Raw genomic sequence first — 24701 nt, forward strand, 5'->3', positions numbered from 1 at the left:
GGCCTGTAATTTTCATCATAGGTACACGTCAACTATGACAGACAAATTGAGAAAAAAAAATCCAGAAAATTGTAGGATTTTTAATGAATTTATTTGCAAATTATGGTGGAAAATAAGTATTTGGTCAATAACAAAAGTTTCTCAATACTTTGTTATATACCCTTTGTTGGCAATGACACAGGTCAAACGTTTTCTGTAAGTCTTCACAAGGTTTTCACACACTGTTGCTGGTATTTTGGCCCATTCCTCCATGCAGATCTCCTCTAGAGCAGTGATGTTTTGGGGCTGTCGCTGGGCAACACAGACTTTCAACTCCCTCCAAAGATTTTCTATGGGGTTGAGATCTGGAGACTGGCTAGGCCACTCCAGGACCTTGAAATGCTTCTTACGAAGCCTCTCCTTCGTTGCCCGGGCGGTGTGTTTGGGATCATTGTCATGCTGAAAGACCCAGCCACGTTTCATCTTCAATGCCCTTGCTGATGGAAGGAGGTTTTCACTCAAAATCTCACGATACATGGCCCCATTCATTCTTTCCTTTACACGGATCAGTCGTCCTGGTCCCTTTGCAGAAAAACAGCCCCAAAGCATGATGTTTCCACCCCCATGCTTCACAGTAGGTATGGTGTTCTTTGGATGCAACTCAGCATTCTTTGTCCTCCAAACACAACGAGTTGAGTTTTTACCAAAAAGTTATATTTTGGTTTCATCTGACCATATGACATTCTCCCAATCCTCTTCTGGATCATCCAAATGCACTCTAGCAAACTTCAGACGGGCCTGGACATGTACTGGCTTAAGCAGGGGGACACGTCTGGCACTGCAGGATTTGAGTCCCTGGCGGCGTAGTGTGTTACTGATGGTAGGCTTTGTTACTTTGGTCCCAGCTCTCTGCAGGTCATTCACTAGGTCCCCGTGATCTCACCCCGTGTGGTTCTGGGATTTTTGCTCACCGTTCTTGTGATCATTTTGACCCCACGGGGTGAGATCTTGCGTGGAGCCCCAGATCGAGGGAGATTATCAGTGGTCTTGTATGTCTTCCATTTCCTAATAATTGCTCCCACAGTTGATTTCTTCAAACCAAGCTGCTTACCTATTGCAGATTCAGTCTTCCCAGCCTGGTGCAGGTCTACAATTTTGTTTCTGGTGTCCTTTGACAGCTCTTTGGTCTTGGCCATAGTGGAGTTTGGAGTGTGACTGTTTGAGGTTGTGGACAGGTGTCTTTTATACTGATAACAAGTTCAAACAGGTGCCATTAATACAGGTAATGAGTGGAGGACAGAGGAGCCTCTTAAAGAAGAAGTTACAGGTCTGTGAGAGCCAGAAATCGTGCTTGTTTGTAGGTGACCAAATACTTATTTTCCACCATAATTTGCAAATAAATTCATTAAAAATCTTACAATGTGATTTTCTGGATTTTTTTTTCTCTCAATTTGTCTGTCATAGTTGACGTGTACCTATGATGAAAATTACAGGCATCTCTCATCTTTTTAAGTGGGAGAACTTGCACAATTGGTGGCTGACTAAATACTTTTTCCCCCCACTGTATTTGACCCCCTCTCAATCAGAAAGATTTCTGGCTCCCAGGTGTCTTTTATACAGGTAACGAGCTGAGATTAGGAGCACACTCTTAAAGGGAGTGCTCCTAATATCAGCTTGTTACCTGTATAAAAGACACCTGTCCACAGAAGCAATCAATCAGATTCCAAACTCTCCACCATGGCCAAGACCAAAGAGCTCTCCAAGGATGTCAGGGACAAGATTGTAGACCTACACAAGGCTGGAATGGGCTACAAGACCATCGCCAAGCAGCTTGGTGAGAAGGTGACAACAGTTGGTGCGATTATTCGCAAATGGAAGAAACACAAAATAACTGTCAATCTCCCTCGGCCTGGGGCTCCATGCAAGATCTCACCTCGTGGAGTTGCAATGATCATGAGAACGGTGAGGAATCAGCCCAGAACTACACAGGAGGATCTTGTCAATGATCTCAAGGCAGCTGGGACCATAGTCACCAAGAAAACAATTGGTAACACACTACGCCGTGAAGGACTGAAATCCTGCAGCGCCCGCAAGGTCCCCCTGCTCAAGAAAGCACATATACAGGGCTGTCTGAAGTTTGCCAATGAACATCTGAATGATTCAGAGGAGAACTGGGTGAAAGTGTTGTGGTCAGATGAGACCAAAATCGAGCTCTTTGGCATCAACTCCACTCGCCGTGTTTGGAGGAGGAGGAATGCTGCCTATGACCCCAAGAACACCATCCCCACCGTCAAACATGGAGGTGGAAACATTATGCTTTGGGGGTGTTTTTCTGCTAAGGGGACAGGACAACTTCACCGCATCAAAGGGATGATGGACGGGGCCATGTACCGTCAAATCTTGGGTGAGAACCTCCTTCCCTCAGCCAGGGCATTGAAAATGGGTCGTGGATTGGTATTCCAGCATGACAATGACCCAAAACACACGGCCAAGGCAACAAAGGAGTGGCTCAAGAAGAAGCACATTAAGGTCCTGGAGTGGCCTAGCCAGTCTCCAGACCTTAATCCCGTATAAAATATGTGGAGGGAGCTGAAGGTTCGAGTTGCCAAACGTCAGGCTCGAAACCTTAATGACTTGGAGAAGATCTGCAAAGAGGAGTGGGACAAAATCCCTCCTGAGATGTGTGCAAACCTGGTGGCCAACTACAAGAAATGTTTGACCTCTATGATTGCCAACAAGGGTTTTGCCACCAAGTACTAAGTCATGTTTTGCAGAGGGGTCAAATACTTATTTCCCTCATTAAAATGCAAATCAATTTATAACATTTTATTTTTACAAATTATAGACTGATCATGTCTTTGTCAGTGGGCAAATGTACAAAATCAGCAGGGGATCAAATACTTTTTTCCCTCACTGTATATTTTTCAACTTTCCTAATATTAAGCACATTGCTTATATTTACAACAGGAGTATAGCCTACCTGGCTGGCATGAAAATAAACCACGGGGAAAAGCATCCTCCATTCGCTATTTAAGTGCATAGATGACATGTATTTTTTCCCGCTGCCCATGTTTCGGGACAGGTGCATGATAATGGTCCATTCTAAATCAAAACAAATTTCACACATATATTATTTAGTATATGTAAAGACAAGATTAAATCAAGAATAGTCTGATGGTTGACAATATTAGCCTATCACTTGTGAATTATATACAGTGGGGAGAACAAGTATTTGATACGCTGCCGATTTTGCAGGTTTTCCTACTTACAAAGCATGTAGAGGTCTGTAATTTTTATCATAGGTACACTTCAACTGTGAGAGACGGAATCTAAAACAAAAATCCAGAAAATCACATTGTATGATTTTTAAGTAATTAATTTGCATTTTATTGCATGACATAAGTATTTGATCACCTACCAACCAATAAGAATTCCGGCTCTCACAGACCTGTTAGTTTTTCTTTAAGAAGCCCTCCTGTTCTCCACTCATTACCTGTATTAACTGCACCTGTTTGAACTCGTTACCTGTATAAAGACCTGAGCCATGTGAGTGTGAGGTGCTTCGGAGGATGCAGCACTCCGGGCCAAGGGCACAATGGCCACTGGCTGCAAAAGGCATGGATTTTTTTAGGGTGAATTACGTCCACACAAAGGGGATGCTGCCAGGAAATTCGAGGCATTAGCAAGTGCTTGTCAAATTGTGAATGAGAGACTGATGAAGTGTACAGCCTGCGCAAAAAACAAAGCAGAGCTCATGCCTTTCAAGCAACTTTTTTCAAATCATCATTACAGCCTTACAATGTATTAAAAATCAAAACATAGCCCAATGTTTGTAGAACAACTAAAGCTACATTAATAAGTCTAAATTAAGCATATAGGAGTACCTATTTCTTTGTTAACCGCTCAATACAGAATAGTATTGTGCGCACTCCCTCGAATCGTTTGGAGAAAATATCCATTCTATTTTATTCAGCTTTGTATTGTATTCTTCATACTATAATATAAAATAATGCCACAGAATTCTGAGCAAATATTGTCTGCTAAATGAACTAGTGTAGCCCATAGCCATTTGGCATAGCCAGATCAGGACCGAACAAGGACAACTCAGAGTATGCGATTCTGTTCTTCTAAAATAGACTACATTTTCTTCATATCATGTTTCTTTAGACCTGTCTAAAATAAAGAATGGATTTATTGTGAAGGTGTAGGCTATATTACATGGATTTATTAGACTTTTTTAAATGTAGATGTTCCAAAGGTCTGCGTCAGTGGCTTGTAGGCTATGTGTGGAAGCCAGGAGATGCTAAATTAGTTTATGTTAATTAACGGTCAATTACCGTGAGACCGACAGTTATTTGCTTGACAATCACCGGCTGATGAAATTTCGTGACCGCCACAGCTCTAATTGTAACGCTGACTGCAAGCCAGGCCTAATCGCCCAACATCAGTGCCCGACCTCACTAATGCTCTTGTGGCTGAATGGAAGCAAGTCCCCGCAGCAATGTTCCAACATCTAGTGGAAAGCCTTCCCAGAGGAGTAGAGGCTGTTATAGCAGCAAATGGGGGACCAACTCCATATTAATGCCCATGATTTTGGAATTAGATGTTCGACGAGCAGATGTCCATATACTTTTAGTCATGTAATGTATGTTTAGCGTAGCTCTTCTGTGTATAAAGTGACGCGGTAGGGAATAAACGCGTCTAACGACGCACTTAGCTATTCTACGAGGCTGTCGGTAAATAACGAGGATTATCGAGTGCAACTTTAGTAACTATGGTTTTGGGAAACAGCTCAAAGATTTAACGATGCTCCTACGAAGGTTCTACTGATGAACTTAGCCTTAAGATGCTTTTGGGAAACGGGCCCTGAACTGTTCAGTAGACTCCACAACAGACCACGTCAATAGCCACAATTGTCTTCTTTTGTGTCTTTATCTGGCTTTTTCAAAGTATTCGAACTGAGCACTAAAATACTCTCCACAACCACCTGAGATGCAGAGGTGGCCATTGAGTATTATCTCCGCTAGCATGCCCCGTCATAGTTCCATCTATTACAGTATTGTTTTTTTCTGGTCCTGGTGGCCACAGTGTTTGCAGGTTTTCCACCGGTGGGAGTGGGATATATTGAACATTATTATTATAGAGGGGAGGGGTCAAAGGTTTATTAAGAGAGTGCTATTACAAATCCCTTATAAACTACAAAGGATACAAATAACCTGGGGCCATATGAAGCGTCTCAAAGTGCTGTTCTAGGATCAGTTTTGCCTTTGATATCACAAGGAATAAGATTACAAAGACAGGGAGGATGAACCTGATCCTTGATCAGCACTCCTATTCTGAGATGCATGATAGATACGGCTCCTGATCTCAAATGTTCAGCCTTTCAGTACAGTTGTGTTATAGAGCTGTTAACTCAACCAACACTTGAATTCTATTATTTGCAGCCAAATGAAAGACCCGGAGAATCTCTCCTGGATCTGGACTTTGATCCATTCAAGCCTGACGGCAACACCACTATCGGACAGGCTGCGCCCCCCATAACACAGGTCAATTTCTCTCCATTTTCATCTATTATACTACAATGCTATGTTATCCGTCTTAAATGTATCTTATATTCAGCTTTAAATGTTTCTGTACAGTAGATACTGTATATCTCTGTTCTCTCTAGTAAAATCTGTCCACACCAATAGAGCACATAGAGTGCTCTTCATTCATAGTGAATATTCATAGTGAATAATCATGTGTTTTATTCTGCAGCAGCTACCCTGGGATTTGTGGACAGTAAGTACAGTAATGTCCTCCTTGATTGATTAATTGGTTGAATGATTGGTTGGTTGATGGGATTGATAACCTTGATGTATGAGATAGTCATTAGTTAGTTATAAGCACTATAATAATTTATATTATACCTAGATATGTTAGAGAATCAAGTATACATTCCTTTTTATAAAATTGACCAGTCGTAGACTTTGAATTTTGAAAAATACAAGACTACAACCCATTTTACATGTCGCCATTTAGCACTGATTCATTATTAAAGTGTTTCAATCAAGTGAAAAATTCAGAAAATCCATTGTGAGCAAACGCTATCAGTCTAAACATGTAGGAATCCTGACCTCTACTAGCTTTGATCTGCATGCTCAGTAGACTAAATAAAAACAAAGTAGCCATTTTGTGGCTTTTGTTATGCCAAATGGTTTTTCTCCCATGCAACAGTATTTAGGACTACCAAATAGCAGATTGCAAGTTAAGTTCCAAGCAATGAACTTGCCCCTGTCTTATTCTTCTGCTGCTCCATGTACAGTTTTATTACAATTTGTATATGTAACGATGAATGGAAGTTATTAGGGGTGTAACGATCCATCTACTACATCGATGTATCGATTTATATTCCTATGATCCAACTACATCAATCTGTGCTCGGCGAGTTGGCCTTTTGGACAACATATATCAATCTAACATCGTTTTAAAATGTAATAAATCGATTGTATCGATACTAGGAAATAACCCATTGGATTTAAGCACGTCAGACTTTATATGGATGTTTTTTCTTAGCACTTTTAATGATAAAGGCTTTAAATATTACTCGATTCAGTCTGCCTATCCGTGACGTCATCGCCCCGCGCCAGCAGCAGCGCAAAGGCGCAAAGACAACAAAACATAGCATGGCGGACGACAGAGGAGAAGCCGACGAGCGAGAAATTATCAAGCCACCATTGCGGTCCTTACAAGAAACAGGAATCTAGGAAACTTCACCTGCACTGTCCAGTATCCAGGTATTTATTTCAGTCACACTGGTTGAATTTTTGGCTAAAAGGTTACTGAATCGATTTCAAGTCACTGAATCGTTTCGGATCGTATCGTTCTAAATGAACCAATATCGTCCTTGAATCGTATCGACAACCACGAATCGTGATACAAATCGAATCGTTGTTAAAACGAATCGTTACACCCCTAAAAGTTATATTTATTTTGGTTCTTATTGATTTAAAAAAAAACTGCTCTCTTCTACCGGTAGATGGTTATCTTAATTTGCTTGTGATCTCTTTTACAGTAGTATACTATAGAATCTGACATTAAATACAAATTATTTCTTCCCAGGGAAATGCTGAACCTGTGCAGCCTGTAAGTAATACATCCACACCTGACTTCCAAATCACTTTCGGAGAATATTTACGTGCCTTGATTTCTAATTGTTAATATCTATGACCTCTGGTCGTACCTGTCATCAAGCCAGTTGTTTGATACCTGTATGTTTTTCACACTCTTCATCACAATCCAGAACTGTTCACTAGACTTCACCACAGACCACTCCATTAGCCACAATCCACAGTCACAATTGTCTTCTTTTGTGTCTATGCCTTGTCTTCTTTCTTTACCTCTGTCAATTATTTCACTTTCTCTCTCTATGTCCTTCTCTCATGATAAACACTCTCTGTCCTCTCTTTACCTCACCTTCACACACCGGCTTGGTCCTTCCAGACGGATTCTGAGTCTGTGAGTACTGTGGGTGTGGAGGAGGATGGGGGTGGCGGTGGCGAGGCCCCGAACGCTGCCAACTTTAACCCTGGGTTCCCCGCATTCCCCGAGCAGGCGGGAGACCCCAGCTTCTCCACCGACTGGGCTGCTGACTTCAGCTCGGCCCCGGGGAAAGGAGACTCTTTCCCGTCTGCCACCGAGGCGGCAGCCGGCGAGGTTCCAGCGACGACAGGGCAGGACGAGGCCCAAGGCTGGCCTGCAGCGGACGGCTGGGGCGGGGAGGCAGGGGAGGCAACAGCAGCAGAGCAGCCGCAGGGGGCCGAAACGGCCGCAGCTGGAGACGAGGTTAGCGGCTGGGACCCCAACCCCCAACTTACCCCCAACTGTGATCCTTGTGCAGTGGGGGGCGACCAGCAGGCCCAGCAGGAGCCGGGGCAGGGGCCACCAGAGGCAGGGTCATGGGGATGGGAAGCAGGAGAGGCAGGGGAGGCAGAGAAAGGGAAGGCAGGGTCAGGAGAGGGACGGGAGGCAGGGTGGGGAGCAGGTCAGGCAGATTCAGAGGGAGACGAGGCAGGTTGGAGAGATCGTCGCAAATCCACACCGGGCCTGCGCATCACCAACGAGCATGGCCAGGTGATTGAGGACACCCCTCAAGGCAGCGAGCATGGCCTGTACCTGGTGCAGCCGGACGGCAAAGGTGGTTTCGACTCAGAATATGAGACGATGGGGGAGTGGGGGGACTCAGCGGGGCAGAACGGAGACTGGGCCAGCGCTGACGATGAACTGGACCCTGCCGCAGACCAGGGTCTCGCAGACCAGGGTCTCACAGACCATAGCACAGCCCAGGGAGGCTTCGCAGACTGGGCTTCAAGTGATCGGGCCGCCCCCTTGCAAGAGGAGAAGGCTCTGGCAAGCGATGCAGGGTTCGCAACGGACTGGGCCCAACCAACAGAACAGGCACCAACGCAGTCTGCCGAAACAGGGACAGCAGTCACGGATCCAACCAGTGTCCCAGAACAGGGCTCAACCGGTGAACCGGTGATCGATTTTGGGACCGATCCTTTTGCAGAGATCCCTGGGGGAGGTGGCGGGGAAGGTGGTTTTGAGTCTGACCCCTTTGCAGAGACGCCTGGGGGATTTGCCTCAGATCCTTTTGCGGAGACTCAGAGGGAAGGCGGGGGAGGTGATTTTGCGTCTGATTATTTTGCGGAAACTCATGTGGGAGGGGGATTCGAGTCTGGTCCCTTTGCCGTAACTCAAGGGGGAGGTGGGGAAGTTAGATTTGCGACGGATCCATTCGCTGAGACGACCGGGGAAGGTGGGGCAGGGTGGGCGGCAGACCCTTTCGCTAACAATGGTTCAGCCCAGTGGGCAGGTTTCCCCGCTCCCTCCGCAGAGACAGGGGGCGCCACCACCGACAGCGGGTCCTGGCAGGAAGTCAGCGACAGCAGTGGCTTCTTCTCCTCAGGGGGTGACAGCAGCCAGGCAGGGGACCTCTTCGCCTCCTTTCCCGGGCCAGGAAGCGAAGCAGTAGCTAAGGAAGGAGTCGTCCCCCGAGCTCACAAAGAGCCTGAGAACTCGGACCTGTCCGAAGACGAGGTCGCGAACAGGAGATACGGAAAGTTGTACCAAGAGATAGATACAGAGAAGGAAGAGGTACCTGACTTCCTCCCCCCTCTACGTAGAGAGTAGCGTAGAGTAGACTAGAGCAAACAGAATCCCCTCTTCCTTATTTTCCCTCCCGCAGATGTACAAATAATAAAATAAAAAGTGCTGTCCCGCAACCCTACCTGGATCCTGCAGCGCCACAGAATCCCAGCCCTCTTCTCCTCTCTCTCCTCTGCTTGCTTGTCTGCTTGTCGGTTCCACTTTGTCAATTTTATAAAAAACATTCCATCTCTTGCCGCATAATTAAAACACATTTCAAAGCAGTCATGCCAAAAGCCTCAAATACTAATTGTGTGTCTGTGATTCGATTTAGGTGACCAACAATGCATTTAACGGATTTCCCCAGGTAATTAGTCTCGACCGAATTTGTATTTCTATTGTAGTGATCACAAGATGATATTGAGAAAAGGATTCATCACTACCTTGTTAGTTAGAGCAGATGGTTTGTCATTATAATAACTAAAATCTAATATGGTAGAGGACAGGATGGATCAAGTTGGATCAGTTGCAACAGAACATTAGGAGGAGATGTTCCCATTTTTTGGTTTAATATAATCTCCATTTGTGTCAGGTATTTTTTTGTATTTCCTCCTGTGAATGGAATTACTTGTTGAAACTGACCATAAATATTATACACTATATATACAAAAGTATGTGGACACCCCTTCAAATTAGTGGATTTGGCTATTTCAGTCACACCCGTTACTGATAGTTGTATAAAATCGAGCACACAGCGATTCAATCTCCATAGACAAACATTTGCAGTAGAATGGCCTTACTGAAGAGCTCAGTGACTTTCAACGTGGCTCCATCATGCCACCTTTCCAATAAGTCAGTTCGTCAAATTTCAGCCCTGCTAGAGCTGCCCCGGTCAACTGTAAATGCTGTTATTGTGAAGTGGAAACGTCTAGGAGCAACAACAGTTCAGCCACGAAGTGGTAGGCCACACAAGCTCACAGAACGGAACCGGTGAGTGCTGTAGCACGTAGCGTGTCAAAATCGTCTGTCCTCGGTTGCAACACTCACTACCGAGTTCCAAACTGTCTCTGGAAGCAACGTCAGCACAAGATCTGTTAGACGGGAGCTTCATGAAATGGGTTTCCATGGCCGAGCAGCCGCACGCAAGCATTGGGGCAGGAGAACGCTACCTGCCCCAATGCATAGTGCCAACTGTAAAGTTTGTTGGAGGAGGAATATTGGTCTGGGGCTGTTTTTCATGGTACGGGCTATTTCCAGTGAAGGGAAATGTTAACGCTACAGCATACAATGACATTCTAGACGATTCTGTGCTCCCAACTTTGTGGCAACAGTTTGGGGAAGGCCCTTTCCTGTTTCAGCATGACATTGTCCCCATGCACAAATCGATGTCCATTCAGAAATGGTTTGCCGAGATCAGTGTGGAAGAACTTGACTGGCCTGCACAGAGCCTGACCTCAACCCCATCGAACACCTTTGGGATGAATTGGAACAGCAACTGCGAGCCACGCCTAATCGCCCAACATCAGTGCCCGACCTCACTATTGCTCTTGTGGATGAATGGAAGCAAGTCCCCGCAGCAATGTTCCAAAAGCTATTGGATAGCCTTCCCAGAAGAGTGGAGGCTGTTAAAGCAGCAAAGGGGGGACCATCTCCATATTAATGCCCATGATTTTGGAATGAGATGTTCGATGAGCAGGTGTCCACATACTTTTGGTCATGTAGCTTACTTACTTGCAGATTAATTGAAACAACTGAAGTATTTAAATTAGGTATAAAGTGAAGTTAGGTGATCGTAGGCCGCAAAAGCTTATCTCCTGATGTTGTTCGTGGTTGGGATTATTTACGCACGCGTTGTTTAACAAAGTCACTTTAATAATATTACCCAATTTGAGAAAGTAACAAGTTACTTTACTCTGTTACTCATCAAAATAATCTGATTACGTAACACGTTACTTTTGTAATGCATTACCCCCAACACTGGTTTCAATTGACCCATAACATTGAACTTCCAGTTATATAAAAAGCAGTTCCTGTTGTGTATAAAGAAGCCAAAGACTGACTTGAATATTATATTCATCATTATATGAATGTAGGAAGTACATGGTGTTACATTTTAAGGATGTTACAATAAACTAGAACTAAACTACAGTTTTGTAAACTAACCAGGTATGTAGTGGTAAAACAAAAGTTGGGTAAACTTATGCTAACAACAATAATGTAGTTGGACAAACTTGCTAACAACGCTAATATAGTGTAATTGGTGCCTAAACACTATTCACTGTTTAAAAAGGTAGATCAACTATGCTAACATGAGTTTACCCTCCACTTCATCCCGGTTACAAACACTTTGTCAGTCCCTCACTAATACTTTCCCAAAAATTATCCCATCATAACTTACCTTTGAAAACTAACATTTATATGCTCTGATACTTTATTGTATTTTAAATTGCTGGTTTGTTGCCAGTGTAGTTTTAACTTTCTCCCTCTCTCTCTTTCTCTTTTCACCACCTTATGTTAAAGATGGAAGCAACTGCCCCAACATTTGTTGCTGATTTTGATAAGCTGGTGAGTCAACAGTGTCTCTCATCACATTGCTCTTCCAATACTATTTTTTATGTCCTTATATTTACTTTATTTAATGTATGTATATATATATATATACACAGTACCAGTCAAAAGTTTGGACACACCTACTCATTCAAGGGTTTTTCTTTATTTTTACTATTTTCTGCATCAAAACTATGAAATAACACATATGGAATCATGTAGTAACCACAAACGTATTAAACAAATCAAAATCTATTTTATATTTGAGATTCTTCAAATAGACACCCTTTGCCTTGATGACAGCTTTGCACACTCTTGGCATTCTCTCTACCAGCTTCACCTGGAATGCTTTTCCAACAGTCTTGAAGGAGTTCCCACATATGCTGAGCACTTGTTGGCTGCTTTTCCTTCACTCTGCGGTCCGACTCATCCCAAACCATCTCAGTTGGGTTGAGGTCGGGGAATTGTGGAGGCCAGGTCATCTGATGCAGCACTCTATCACTCTCCTTCTTGGTAAGATAGCCCTTACACAGCCTGGAGGTGTGTTGGGTCATTATCCTGTTGAAAAACAAATGATAGTCCCACTAAGCCCAAACCAGGTGGGATGGCGTATCGCTGCAGAATGCTGTGGTAGCCATGCTGGTTAAGTGTGCCTTGAATTCTAAATAAATCACAGATAGTGTCACCAGCAAAGCACCCCCACACCATAATACCTCCTCCTCCATGCTTTACGGTGGGAATTACACATGCGGAGATCATCCGTTCACCCACACCGCATCTCACAAAGACACAGCGGTCGGAATCAAAAATCTCCAATTTGGACTCCAGACCATTGCTTGTGTTTATTGGCCCAAGCAAGTCTCTTCTTCTTATTGGTGTCCTTTAGTAGTCGTTTCTTTGCAGCAATTCGACCATGAAGGCCTGATTCACACAGCCTCCTCTGAACAGTTGATGTTGAGATGTGTCTGTTACTTGAACTCTGTGAAGCATTTATTTGGGCTGCAATTTCTGAGGCTGGTTACTCTAATGAACGTATCCTCTGCAGCAGAGGTAACTGGGTCTTCCATTCCTGTGGAGGTCCTCATGAGAGCCAGTTTCATCATAGCGCTTGATGGTTTTTGCGACTGTATTTGAAGAAACATTCAAAGTTCTTGACATTTTCTGTATTGACTGACCTTCATGTCTTAAAGTAATGTTGGACTGTCGTTTCTCTTTGCCCCTTTGAGCTGTTCTTGCCATAATATGGACTTGGTATTTTACCAAATAGGGCTATCTTCTGTATACCCCCCTACCTTGTCACAACACAACTGATTGGCTCAAACGCATTAAAAAGGAAAAAAATTCCACACACTAACTTTTAAGATGGCACACCTGTTAATTGAAATGCATTCCAGGTGACTACCTCATGAAGCTGGTTGAGAGAATGCCAAGAGTGTTCGAAGCTGTTATCAAGGCAAAGGGTGGCTATTTGAAGAATCTCAAATATAAAATATATTTTGATTTGTTTAACACTTTTTTGGTTACTACATGATTCCATATGTGTTATTTTATAGTTTTGATGTCTTCACTATTGTTCTACAATGTAGAAAATAGTAAAAATAAATAAAAACCCTTGACTTTGTAGGTGTTCTAAAACTTTTGACCGATTGTGTGTGTGTGTGTGTGTGTGTGTACAGTGGGGAGAACAAGTATTTGATACACTGCCGATTTTGCAGGTTTTCCTACTTACAAAGCATGTAGAGGTCTGTAATTTTTATCATAGGTACACTTCAACTGTGAGAGACGGAATCTAAAACAAAAATCCAGAAAATCACATTGTATGATTTTTAAGTAATTAATTTGCATTTTTATTGCATGACCTAAGTATTTGATACATCAGAAAAGCAGAACTTAATATTTGGTACAGAAACATTTGTTTGCAATTACAGAGATCATACGTTTCCTGTAGGTCTTGACCAGGTTTGCACACACTGCAGCAGGGATTTTGGCCCACTCCTCCATACAGCCAGTCTCCAGATCCTTCAGGTTTCGGGGCTGTCGCTGGGCAATACGGACTTTCAGCTCCCTCCAAAGATTTTCTATTGGGTTCAGGTCTGGAGACTGGCTAGGCCACTCCAGGACCTTGAGATGCTTCTTACGGAGCCACTCCTTAGTTGCCCTGGCTGTGTGTTTCGGGTCGTTGTCATGCTGGAAGACCCAGCCACGACCCATCTTCAATGCTCTTACTGAGGGAAGGAGGTTGTTGGCCAAGATCTCGCAATACATGGCCCCATCCATCCTCCCCTCAATACGGTGCAGTCGTCCTGTCCCCTTTGCAGAAAAGCATCCCCAAAGAATGACGTTTCCACCTCCATGCTTCACGGTTGGGATGGTGTTCTTGGGGTTGTACTCATCCTTCTTCTTCCTCCAAACACGGCGAGTGGAGTTTAGACCAAAAAGCTCTATTTTTGTCTCATCAGACCACATGACCTTCTCCCATTCCTCCTCTGGATCATCCAGATGGTCATTGGCAAACTTCAGATGGGCCTGGACATGCGCTGGCTTGAGCAGGGGGACCTTGCGTGCGCTGCAGGATTTTAATCCATGACGGCGTAGTGTGTTACTAATGGTTTTCTTTGAGACTGTGGTCCCAGCTCTCTTCAGGTCATTGACCTGGTCCTGCCGTGTAGTTCTGGGCTGATCCCTCACCTTCCTCATGATCATTGATGCCCCACGAGGTGAGATCTTGCATGGAGCCCCAGAGTGAGGGTGATTGACCGTCATCTTGAACTTCTTCCATTTTCTAATAATTGTGCCAACAGTTGTTGCCTTCTCACCAAGCTGCTTGCCTATTGTCCTGTAGCCCATCCCAGTCTTGTGCAGGTCTACAATTTTAGCCCTGATGTCCTTACACAGCTCTCTGGTCTTGGCCATTGTGGAGAGGTTGGAGTCTGTTTGATTGAGTGTGTGGACAAGTGTCTTTTATACAGGTAACGAGTTCAAACAGGTGCAGTTAATACAGGTAATGAGTGGAGAACAGGAGGGTTTCTTAAAGAAAAACTAACAGGTCTGTGAGAGCCGGAATTCTTATTGGTTGGTAGGTGATAAAATACTTATGTCATGCAATAAAATGCAAATTAATTACTTAAAAATCATACAATGTGATTTTCTGGATTTTTGTTTTAGATTCCGTCTCTCACAGTTGAAGTGTACCTATGATAAAAATTACAGACCTCTACATGCTTTGTAAGTAGGAAAACCTGCAAAATCGGCAGTGTATCAAATACTTGTTCTCCCCACTGTATATGTGTGTGTATAATGATGTTGAGGGAATATTATTTGAATCAGACAATTAAGGATTCACTTCAGATATTTATTTTCATTTTTTTGGTGACCCTATTCTGTTATAGTGTTGTGTTTTTATGTACTGTCATTCAGTTGTATTTGTTAAAGCTACAATATGTACGTTGTTGGTCGACCCGACCAAATTTTCATAGAAATGTGAGTTATAGAATGTCATGCTCATTGAAAGCAAGTCTAAGAAGTGTTAGATCTGTTCTATGTGCGCTATTTCTATATTTCCCGTTCTGAAGTTTTTAGTTTTTGCGTCTTTTACTTTCGGTTTTGTACACCAGCTTCAAACAGCTGAATATAAAATATTTAGGGTTATGGAAAATATATTTCACAGCGGTTTAGACAGTACAATGATTTTCGACACGATACCTGCTTGTTTTGTCACGTAAACTGAAATTAGGCAAATTATTAGAATTTTTGCAACCAGGAAATGGTGGAGCGATTTCTGCGTAGTGCATCTTTAAGTGCAGTTTTTGAAGTGTTCACACTTATGTTGAATTTGTTATCCAAAAACACTTATGTTTTATTTTTTGTATTACTGCCTAAATGCGCAAACTGTACTCTGAAGCAACATTTAAACTAGACTCAGCAATATTGAATCATCATATTGTACATAGAGGAACAACTTCGTGCATACAGACCTCAACATCAACAATATTTTAATCTGTCAAGACTGCCCCTATTAGTATTTATTTGGGCTGCAATTTCTGAGGCTGGTAACTCTAATGAACTTATCCTCTGCAGTAGAGGTAACTCTGGGTCTTCCATTCCTGTGGAGGTCCTCATGAGAGCCAGTTTCATCATAGCGCTTGATGGTTTTTGCGACTGCACTTGAAGAAACTTTCAAAGTTCTTGAAATGTTCCGTATTGACTGACCTTCATGTCTTAAAGTAATGATGGACTGTCGTTTCTCTTTGCTTATTTGAGCTGTTCTTGCCATAATATGGACTTGGTCTTTTACCAAATAGGGTTGTCTTCTGTATACCCCCCTACCTTGTCACAACACAACTGATTGGCTCAAACACATTAAGAAGGAAAGAAATTCCACACATTAACTTTTAAGAAGGCACACCTGTTAATTGAAATGCATTCCAGGTGACTACCTCATGAAGCTGGTTAAAAGAATGCCAAGAGTGTGCAAAGCTGTTATCAAGGCAAAGGGTGGCTATTTGAAGAATCTCAAATATTAAATATATTTTGATTTGTTTAACACGTTTTTGGTTACTACATGATTCCATATGTGTTATTTCATCGTTTTGATGGCTTCACTATTATTCTACAATGTAGAAAATAGTAAAAATAAAGAAAAACCCTTGAATTTGTAGGTGTTCTAAAACTTCTGAACAGTAGTGTGTGTGTGTGTGTGTGTGTATATATATGTATGTATATATATGTATGTATGTGGGTGTGTATAATGTTGTTGAGGGAATATTATTTGAATCAGACAATTAAGGATTCACTTCATATATTTATTTTCATTTTTTGTGACCCCATTCCGTAATAGTGTTGTGTTTTGTGTACTGTCATTCAGTTGTATTTGTTAAAGCTGCAATATGAACGTTTTTGGCCGACCCGACCAAATTTACATAGAAATGTGAGTTATAGATCTGTCATGCTCATTGAAAGCAAGTCTTAAGAAGCATTAGATCTGTTCTATGTGCGCTATTTCTATGTTTCCCGTTCCTAAGGTTATTTTTTGCGTCTTTTACTTTCGATTTTGTACACCAGCTTCAAACAGCTGAAATGCAATATTTTTGGTTATGGAAAATATATTTCACAGCGGTTTAGATGGTACAATGATTCTCTACACTATACTTCCTTGTTTTGTTACATAAACTTAAATTAGGCAAATTATTATAATTTTTGCAACCAGGAAATGGTGGAGCGATTTCTGCATAGTGCAGTTTTTGATGTGTTCACACTTATGTTGAATTTGTTATCCAAAAACATTTAATTGTTTAATTTTTTTGTATTACTGCCTAAATTCACAAACTTTACTCTGAAGCAACATTTAAACTAGACTCAGCAATATTGAATCATCATATTGTACATAGAGGAACAACTTCCTGCATACAGACCTCACCACAACATTTTAATCTGTCAAGACTGCCCCTATTAGCTCTTCCCAATTTGTGTCCTCCCTTGAGGTATTTCCACACTAGGAAGAGGCAACAGTGACAATCTGTTCTGATTTGAATTCTGTGATATCTGTAAGGTTGCCTTGTATGATGTCATATTATTAAGTCTACCTTTAAGGGCTTCAACCACCTTTATTCTCTGTTGAAACGGCATAACTAACTCAATCAATTGTAGATAAAAGGAAACTGAACTGCAGTTCCACTCAGAATGTTGTAATGTAGGCTTTCTGAAGGGTTTATCATGTAAAGAACGATACACCTTACCTCTCACAAACATTGTCATTCAATGTTGATGTGAAACGAAAATTGAAAATACATGTTAAACATTCTGAGTGAACATGCAGAATGTTTTCATTTATCTGCATAATATTGAATTGGGGGGTCCAATTTGAGCCACATTCAGTTATACAGGGGGTAAAGGGCTAAACAGCCATACCTACCCAGGTTAATAATAATAATAATAATAATAATGATAATTCATTTTATCGCTAGTGCATTTGTTGCACCCAACTACACAGCATAATCAAAAAGTACAAAAGAGGTATGGTGAGGTGGGACAGGGGTGGTTGTGGGGCTGCTGTAATGTGTAAGACAGGGGATGTTGATCAGCTCTTCCCTCGCCTGTCTTTGTGGAAAGATTGAAAGCAAGGCCGTGGCCCCTGAAGCTGCAGTGCCCCCAGCTGAGACTGCTGTGGCCCCGGAGGCCCCAGCTGAGACTGCTGTGGCCCCGGAGGCCCCAGCTGAGACTGCTGTTGCCCCGGAGGCCCCAGCTGAGACTGCTGTGGCCCCGGAGACCCTTGGGGCTGAGACCTCAGAGGCCACAGAGGCAGCGGCCGAGGCAGGGGAGATCCAGGAGCCTGCTCCCCCTACTGGTGAGGCTGAGGCAGCCGAGAGTGCCACCAGCCCTGGAGAGGAGAAGCCTGCTGTGAGTGACAGTTAGCTATTATATACAGTAACTGTGACATAGCACGCTCATCATCACAAGCATGGGCCATTCCCCAGCCATCTATGGTTCAAGTCATCATTATAGGCATAGTTGTATGCCACTGTTTAAGTTAACCTTTTGATCACCGTCATCATCGTATTTATTATCATCGTCGTCATCATCATCAGTGTTTTCATCATCATCATACTCATCATCATCATCATGTGTTTTCATCATCATAATCATCATCGTCATCATCATCATCATCATCACCGTCATCATCGTATTTATTATCATCATCATCGTCATCATCATCAGTGTTTTCACCTTTGTCATTATCATCATCATCATCATCCCATTCATTATTTCCATAGAGATGCTTTCTGATTTCATATGTTTTACGATTATTACTTTGCCATTACGACACCTTCCTTGTCATTCAATGATGTTCTCCTTGATTTTAAAACTTCCCATTTTAAACTTGTTACTCTTTGCTTTGACATCAATCCACTTTACAACTCCCATTTCTTGTTTTATAACAAATCTGTACATCATGGCAGGATTCGAGTCTTAAATATTACATTCTTCTCTAACTCACTCTTGGTAAAGTCCACTGTGGGGTCTCCAGTGACATCTGCAGAGCCTGAGGAGGCTGCACCAACTGAGGTATGTGTAAGATCCTCCCCTTTGTCCACCCACGCCCTCCCATTACTGTTCTGTGACTCGGTTCTGTGAGTGTTGCATTGAAGTCCACCTTATTTCAGTAGCCGGGCCCAAACCCTACCATCAACATTGTCAAAGTGTCAAGAGGGTGAGAGATTGTTCGTGTCGAGACTTTGTGAATAACTGATTGTATTGAGTGCATCATATTCATCTTCGGTGGGAAATGTGTGTGTGTGTCTGTGTCATGCCTCGGAATGTGATTGAAGAATTAGGGAGGTATTTTTAATGATCTACTATACGTTTCTGTTGAGCTGTCATGCATGCACATACATTCATAAAACATTTAGTATTCTACTATTCTTGTGTATTCCAAAATATGATTACGTTCTGTTCCTATGAGGCTGGTATGTGTTGTTTTATACATTGTGACTGACTGGTTATATTTGAGTGTATATATTGTAGTGAACTGTTCAGTCCTAGTCAAGGTTTGAACCTGGGTCAGGCACTAGCCAGATCACAAAGATGTCATGTAGTAATAAGGATGTGGACACCTGCTCGTCAAACATCTCAGTCCTAAATCATGGGCATTAATATGGTGTTGGTCTCCCCTTTGCTGCTATAACAGCCTCCACTCTTCTGGGAAGGCTTTCCACTAGATGTTGGAATATTGCTGCGTGGACTTGCTTCCATTCAGCCACAAGAGCATTAGTGATGTCGGGCACTGATGTTGGGCAATTAGGCCTGGCTCACAGTTGGCGTTCCAATTCATTCCAAAAGTGTTCAATGGGGGTTGAGGTCAGGACTCTGTGCAGGCCACACCGGTCTCGACAAACCATTTCTGTATGGACCTCGCTTTGTGCACGGGGGCGTTGTCATGCTGAAACAGGAAAGGGCCTTCCCCAAACTGTTGCCACAAAGTTGGAAGCACAGAATCGCCTAGAATGTCATTGTATGCTGTAGCGTTAACATTTCCCTTCACTGGAACTAAGGGGCCTAGCCCGAACCATGAAAAACAGCCCCAGACCATTATTCCTCCTCCACCAAACTTTACAGTTGACACAGCATTGGGGCAGGTAGCGTTCTCCTGGCATCCGCCAAACCCAGATTTGTCCCTCGAACTGCCAGATGGTGAAGCGTGATCAATCACTTCAGAGAGCGAGTTTCCACTGCTCCAGAGTCCAATGGCGGCAAGCTTTACACCACTCCAGCCGACGCTTGGCATTGCGCATGGTGATCTTAGGCTTGTGTGCGGCTGCTCGGCCACAGAAACCCATTACATGAAGCTCCCGGCGAACAGTTATTGTGCTGACGTTGCTTCGAGAGGCAGTTTGGAAATCAGTAGTGAGTGATGCAACCGAGGACAGACAATTTTGACGTGCTACGCACTTCTGCACTCGGCAGTCCCATTCTGTGAGCTTGTGTGACCTACCACTTCGTGGCTGAGCCGTTGTTGCTCCTAGACATTTCCTCAATACAATAACAGCACTTACAGCTCTAGCAGGGCAGAAATTTGACGAACTGACTTTTTGGATAGGTGGCATTTTATGACGGTGCCACGTTGAAAGTCACTGAGCTCTTCAGTAAGGCCATTCTACTGCCAATGTTTGTCTACGGAGATTGCATGGCTGTGTGCTCGATTTTATACACCTGTCAGCAACGGGTGTGGCTGAAATAGCCGAATCCACTAATTTGAAGGGGTGTCCACATACGTTTGTATATATTGGGTATGTGCCTTGGGGGAGTTGCTAATTTACGAAGGGTAATTACAATTCCTGGTGTGTACATATGGCTCTTATTGTCATGCTTGACATGGGAGTGGAGGAAATGTCCGTAAATACATTTACTTTCTTCCAAGTGCCAACCATGTATCAAAACTACTTAAAAAGATGAATAGGCCTTAATTTCATTCATTTGATTTTAGATTTTCATTGATTTTAGAAATAATAATTTCCTTGAACAAGAGCATATCCCACTGAATATAATAACCACATTTTAATTGGTGTATTTTACTCTGTTCATATTTTCTGTGCAGAATATTGATACACCAATATATTTTACCTGGGTTAAGATAGCCTGTACCTTGAAAAACTGGACCAAACATTTCCTTGCCAATGCAATGACTGTATGAAATTATTCCTCAAAGCCTGCATCTCAGTACTTTACGTTCTGCACTTGCATGAATGCTATACTAACAATATCAGTGAAAAGGAGAACTGCTGTTATGTATGTAATTGATGCTGATTTAAGCTCAATATATTCCATGCAAACAGCCCAAATGCAAACTCAATGCTAAAGGTTGTACTGAAAAAGCTTAGGTAGCTAGTTGAATTAAAACCTCTCTTTGCGCTTAGATCCTCCCTGTTGAAGAGGCTGAAAAAGCATCCCCCAGCGAAGCAGCTCCCCCGGTAACTATAACGTATGCCAAATTTGGCAAAAGGGAAGCTCAAATCATATTTGGCCGAGTGTCTTGTGTGAGGTTGAACCTCAAGTCATATTTTACAATGTTTTGTAGAATCTTATAAGCTTTAAGGTTGAGTCATACAGGGCAGAGTGGTATGACATTGAGGTCTGACTCATTCCAAAGGACACAGAGGATGCTATTAAAACAAACCCATAATCCCACAAACCTTGGATTTCATGTGCCATTCAAAATGAGCCTTTATAATGTAGAAATTTTACTCAATGTATTGTATTGACATAAATTGTCACTTTCCATCATTAATTAAATGCCTCATCCCGTGGGGCAGGGGAAATAATATTTTTTCCAGACAACAGTATTCACCAGATTCTGGGTTTGTTTGAATAGTACACAGTCTCATATGAGCTTGGCTATATCCCCAAACCCCTGTTCCATGTATTCCACCTAAAGCTCCATGCTTTAAAATCCCAGAATCTAACATAAATTGATGGTTATGTCACACAGTTATGCCACATTATGACTCTTTATAGAGCATGATATACAGTTATAGATGATTTGTGAAGCATCTATGTAGTGCTTATGAAGCCTATATGAAGGATTTATGAAGCCTTCATAAGATGCACTTTAAATAGCAGGACCCATGTCCCTATAGCAAAGGAACCAATGCCATGTGAAATTGAAATGAATCATCAGCCATCAGAAGTCTCAACCTTTTGAATCTTGAAATTCCACAAAGTTATAAACTCTCATATACTGTACGTATATGAGTTGAAATATCAAAATGCTATATTGATTTAGAAGAATAGCAAATAGGTCACAGGCGGTTGGTGGCAGCTTAATTGGGGAGGACGGGCTCATAGTAATGGCAGGAACAGAATAAATGTAATGGTATCGAACACATCAAACACGTTTTCCATATGTTTGATACCATTCCAACCATTATTATGAGCCGTCCTCTGTGAAATAGGTGTACACAAAATTAAATGAAACATACCAAATAAATTTAAATAACCAAACTACATCTGGAGAGTCGAGAGAGGCCATCCTTGAGGCTTGAAAATGATTTTTTTCCCCAGATGTTCTTGTGATTGTGAATCAACTCTCTTTTGTACGTAGGAATCCGTTCCGACCCCGGAGGAAATGGAGTCCCCTGTGGAGGAGACTCCGGTAATTATTATCCCAAGATTCCCAACCCCCATTCCCAAAACCCTAATATCCATGATCCAACATTTGCCTTATTCAACACAGTTCAGTAATTGGGACCTATTGGGACCTGTCCGAAAGTCCATTGATTCGCTTAAGCCGGAAATAGGCTTCAGAAAATAGTAGTGATTGTTGTGGTTATACTTTACTTTCAAATTACAAGGTAGATGTTTTAAGAACATAGTAGAAGGACATGAGGCTTTTAAATTTAAAGGCCCACCTCAGGGAAATTTTCTGCACTTATTTAGAGTAATTACTGTCCTAGAGCAGAAATTCTCATTTAGGTTCCACCTCGAAGACTGACGCAGGTTGCTAATACATATTCAGGAATTGGGGATGGGAACGTTGTGGTGATTTCCACATGTAGCGGAGAAATAACGACAAATAGGTCACTGACTGACAGCTGGCAGTTTAACTAGCTAGCATGCTAACCTTAGCCAGCTAATGAAAGTTATGTGAGCACCATTTCAGTTAAGATAGTCAATCATTATTTTCACCTGACTAACAGTATGTTAGTATGCCTAACTATTGAACGGTTTGGAGATTGCTCTTTAGGATTAATGTAATGTTAAAACATTTGCAAACCCTGCACACCCGCGGACCCAGGCCAAGCAAAACTAATTAGCCTAAAACGTTAAGGGTCAAAACCGTTCATCTTGGGGCGATGGGGGGAGTGGGGATCTAAAATGCAATCATATCACACAATTTTACCATTCTGTCGAGGCGTCAGTGTAATGCGGTAGGACGAAGTCAGGCGCAGGACACAGAGCTAATCGAGAAAACGTACTTTACTCGTAGGTAATAGAAAGAACAAACCTCCACGCAGGAAGGAACAAACCCGCTCACTACGACAACCAAAACATGAACAAACACACACAACACACAGTGTGAGACATAGGGTTAAATAGGGAAGACATAACTACATGATGTGAAACAGGTGTGACCAATAAAGACAAAACAAGTCGAACATAGAAACATGGATCGGTAGTAGCTAGTACTCTGGTGACGACGAATGCCGAAGCCTGCCCGAGCAAGGAGGAGGGGCAGCCTCGGCTGAATTCGTGACACATTCATACTGAACAAAAATATAAATGCAAGTTCATATAAATACAGTTCATATAAGGAAATCAGTCAATTGAAATAAATTCATTACGCCCTAATCTATTGATTTCACATGACTGGGAATACAGATATGCATCTCTTGGTCACAGATACCTTAAAAAAAAAAGGTAGAGGCCTGGATCAGAAAAACAGTCAGTATCGGATGTGAACACCATTTGCCTCATGCAGCGCGACACATCTCCTTCGCATAGAGTTGATCAGGCTGTTGATTGTGGCCTGTGGAATGTTGTCCCACTCCTCTTCAATGGCTGTGTGAAGTTCCTGAATATTGGCGGGAACTGGAACACGCTGTCGTACACGTCAATCCAGAGCATCCCAAACATGCTCAATGGGTGACATGTCTGGTGAGCATGCAGGCCATGGAAGAACTGAGAAATGTTCAGCTTCCAGGAATTGTGTACAGATGCTTGTGACATGGGGCCGTGCATTATCATGTTGAAACATGAGGTGATGGCGGCGGATGAATGGCACGACAATGGGCCTCAGGATCTCATCACAGTATCTCTGTGCATTCAAATTGCCAGAAAAAAAGCCATTGCATAAAGAAAAAAATAAGCAAACACGTTTGGTGTTCGCCAAAAGCCATGTGGGAGACTCCCCAAACATATGGAAGAAGGTACTCTGGTCAGATGAGACTAAAATTGAGCTTTTTAGCCATCAAGGAAAACGCTATGTCTGGGTGTTGGGCGCAAACCCAACACCTCTCATCACCCCGAGAACACCATCCATGTTTTTCATCGGCAGGGACTGGGAAACTGGTCAGAATTTAAGGAATGATGGATGCCGCTAAATACATGGAAATTCTTGAGGGAAACCTGTTTCAGTCTTCCAGAGATTTGAGACTGGGACGGAGGTTCACCTTCCAGCAGGACAATGACCCTAAGCATACTGCTAAAGCAACACTCGAGGGGTTTAAGGGGAAACATTTAAATGTCTTGGAATGGCCAAACACATTTTTTTCTAAAAGTTTACTAAGGGTTGGTAACAGGCTGATTGGTCGGCTATTTGAGCCAGTAAAGGGAACTTAACTATGCTTAGGTAGCGGAATGACTTTTGCTTCCCTCCAGGCCTGAGGGCACACACACTCTAGTAGGCTTAAATTGAAGATATGGCAAATAGGAGTGGCAATGGATTATGGTAATTTGCTGGTAAAAAAGGAGAGGTGCAAAAACATTTTTAAAATATATATATATTTTTTTATATATTTTAATTTGCTCCATGGCAAGGTGGCCAAGTGTAGGGTCAT

General features: G+C 42.6%; 1 protein-coding gene across 1 annotated transcript in view; it reads left to right on the top strand.

Annotated features, from left to right (window-relative positions):
* amph (amphiphysin) overlaps positions 1-24701 on the top strand; it is a 117768-nt gene that overhangs the window by 85764 nt on the left and 7303 nt on the right. The window contains exons 12-21 of the mRNA XM_084188015.1: positions 5424-5525; positions 5737-5760; positions 7081-7104; positions 7462-7803; positions 9440-9472; positions 11626-11670; positions 17761-18048; positions 18658-18714; positions 21063-21116; positions 22247-22297. Of these exons, the coding sequence (XP_084044141.1) occupies positions 5424-5525; positions 5737-5760; positions 7081-7104; positions 7462-7803; positions 9440-9472; positions 11626-11670; positions 17761-18048; positions 18658-18714; positions 21063-21116; positions 22247-22297 (1020 nt within the window). The remainder of the gene's footprint in view (positions 1-5423; positions 5526-5736; positions 5761-7080; positions 7105-7461; positions 7804-9439; positions 9473-11625; positions 11671-17760; positions 18049-18657; positions 18715-21062; positions 21117-22246; positions 22298-24701) is intronic.

The sequence above is a fragment of the Coregonus lavaretus genome (genome assembly GCF_964263955.1).
Source record: "Coregonus lavaretus genome assembly, chromosome: 23".
Classification (NCBI taxonomy): Eukaryota; Metazoa; Chordata; class Actinopteri; order Salmoniformes; family Salmonidae; genus Coregonus; species Coregonus lavaretus.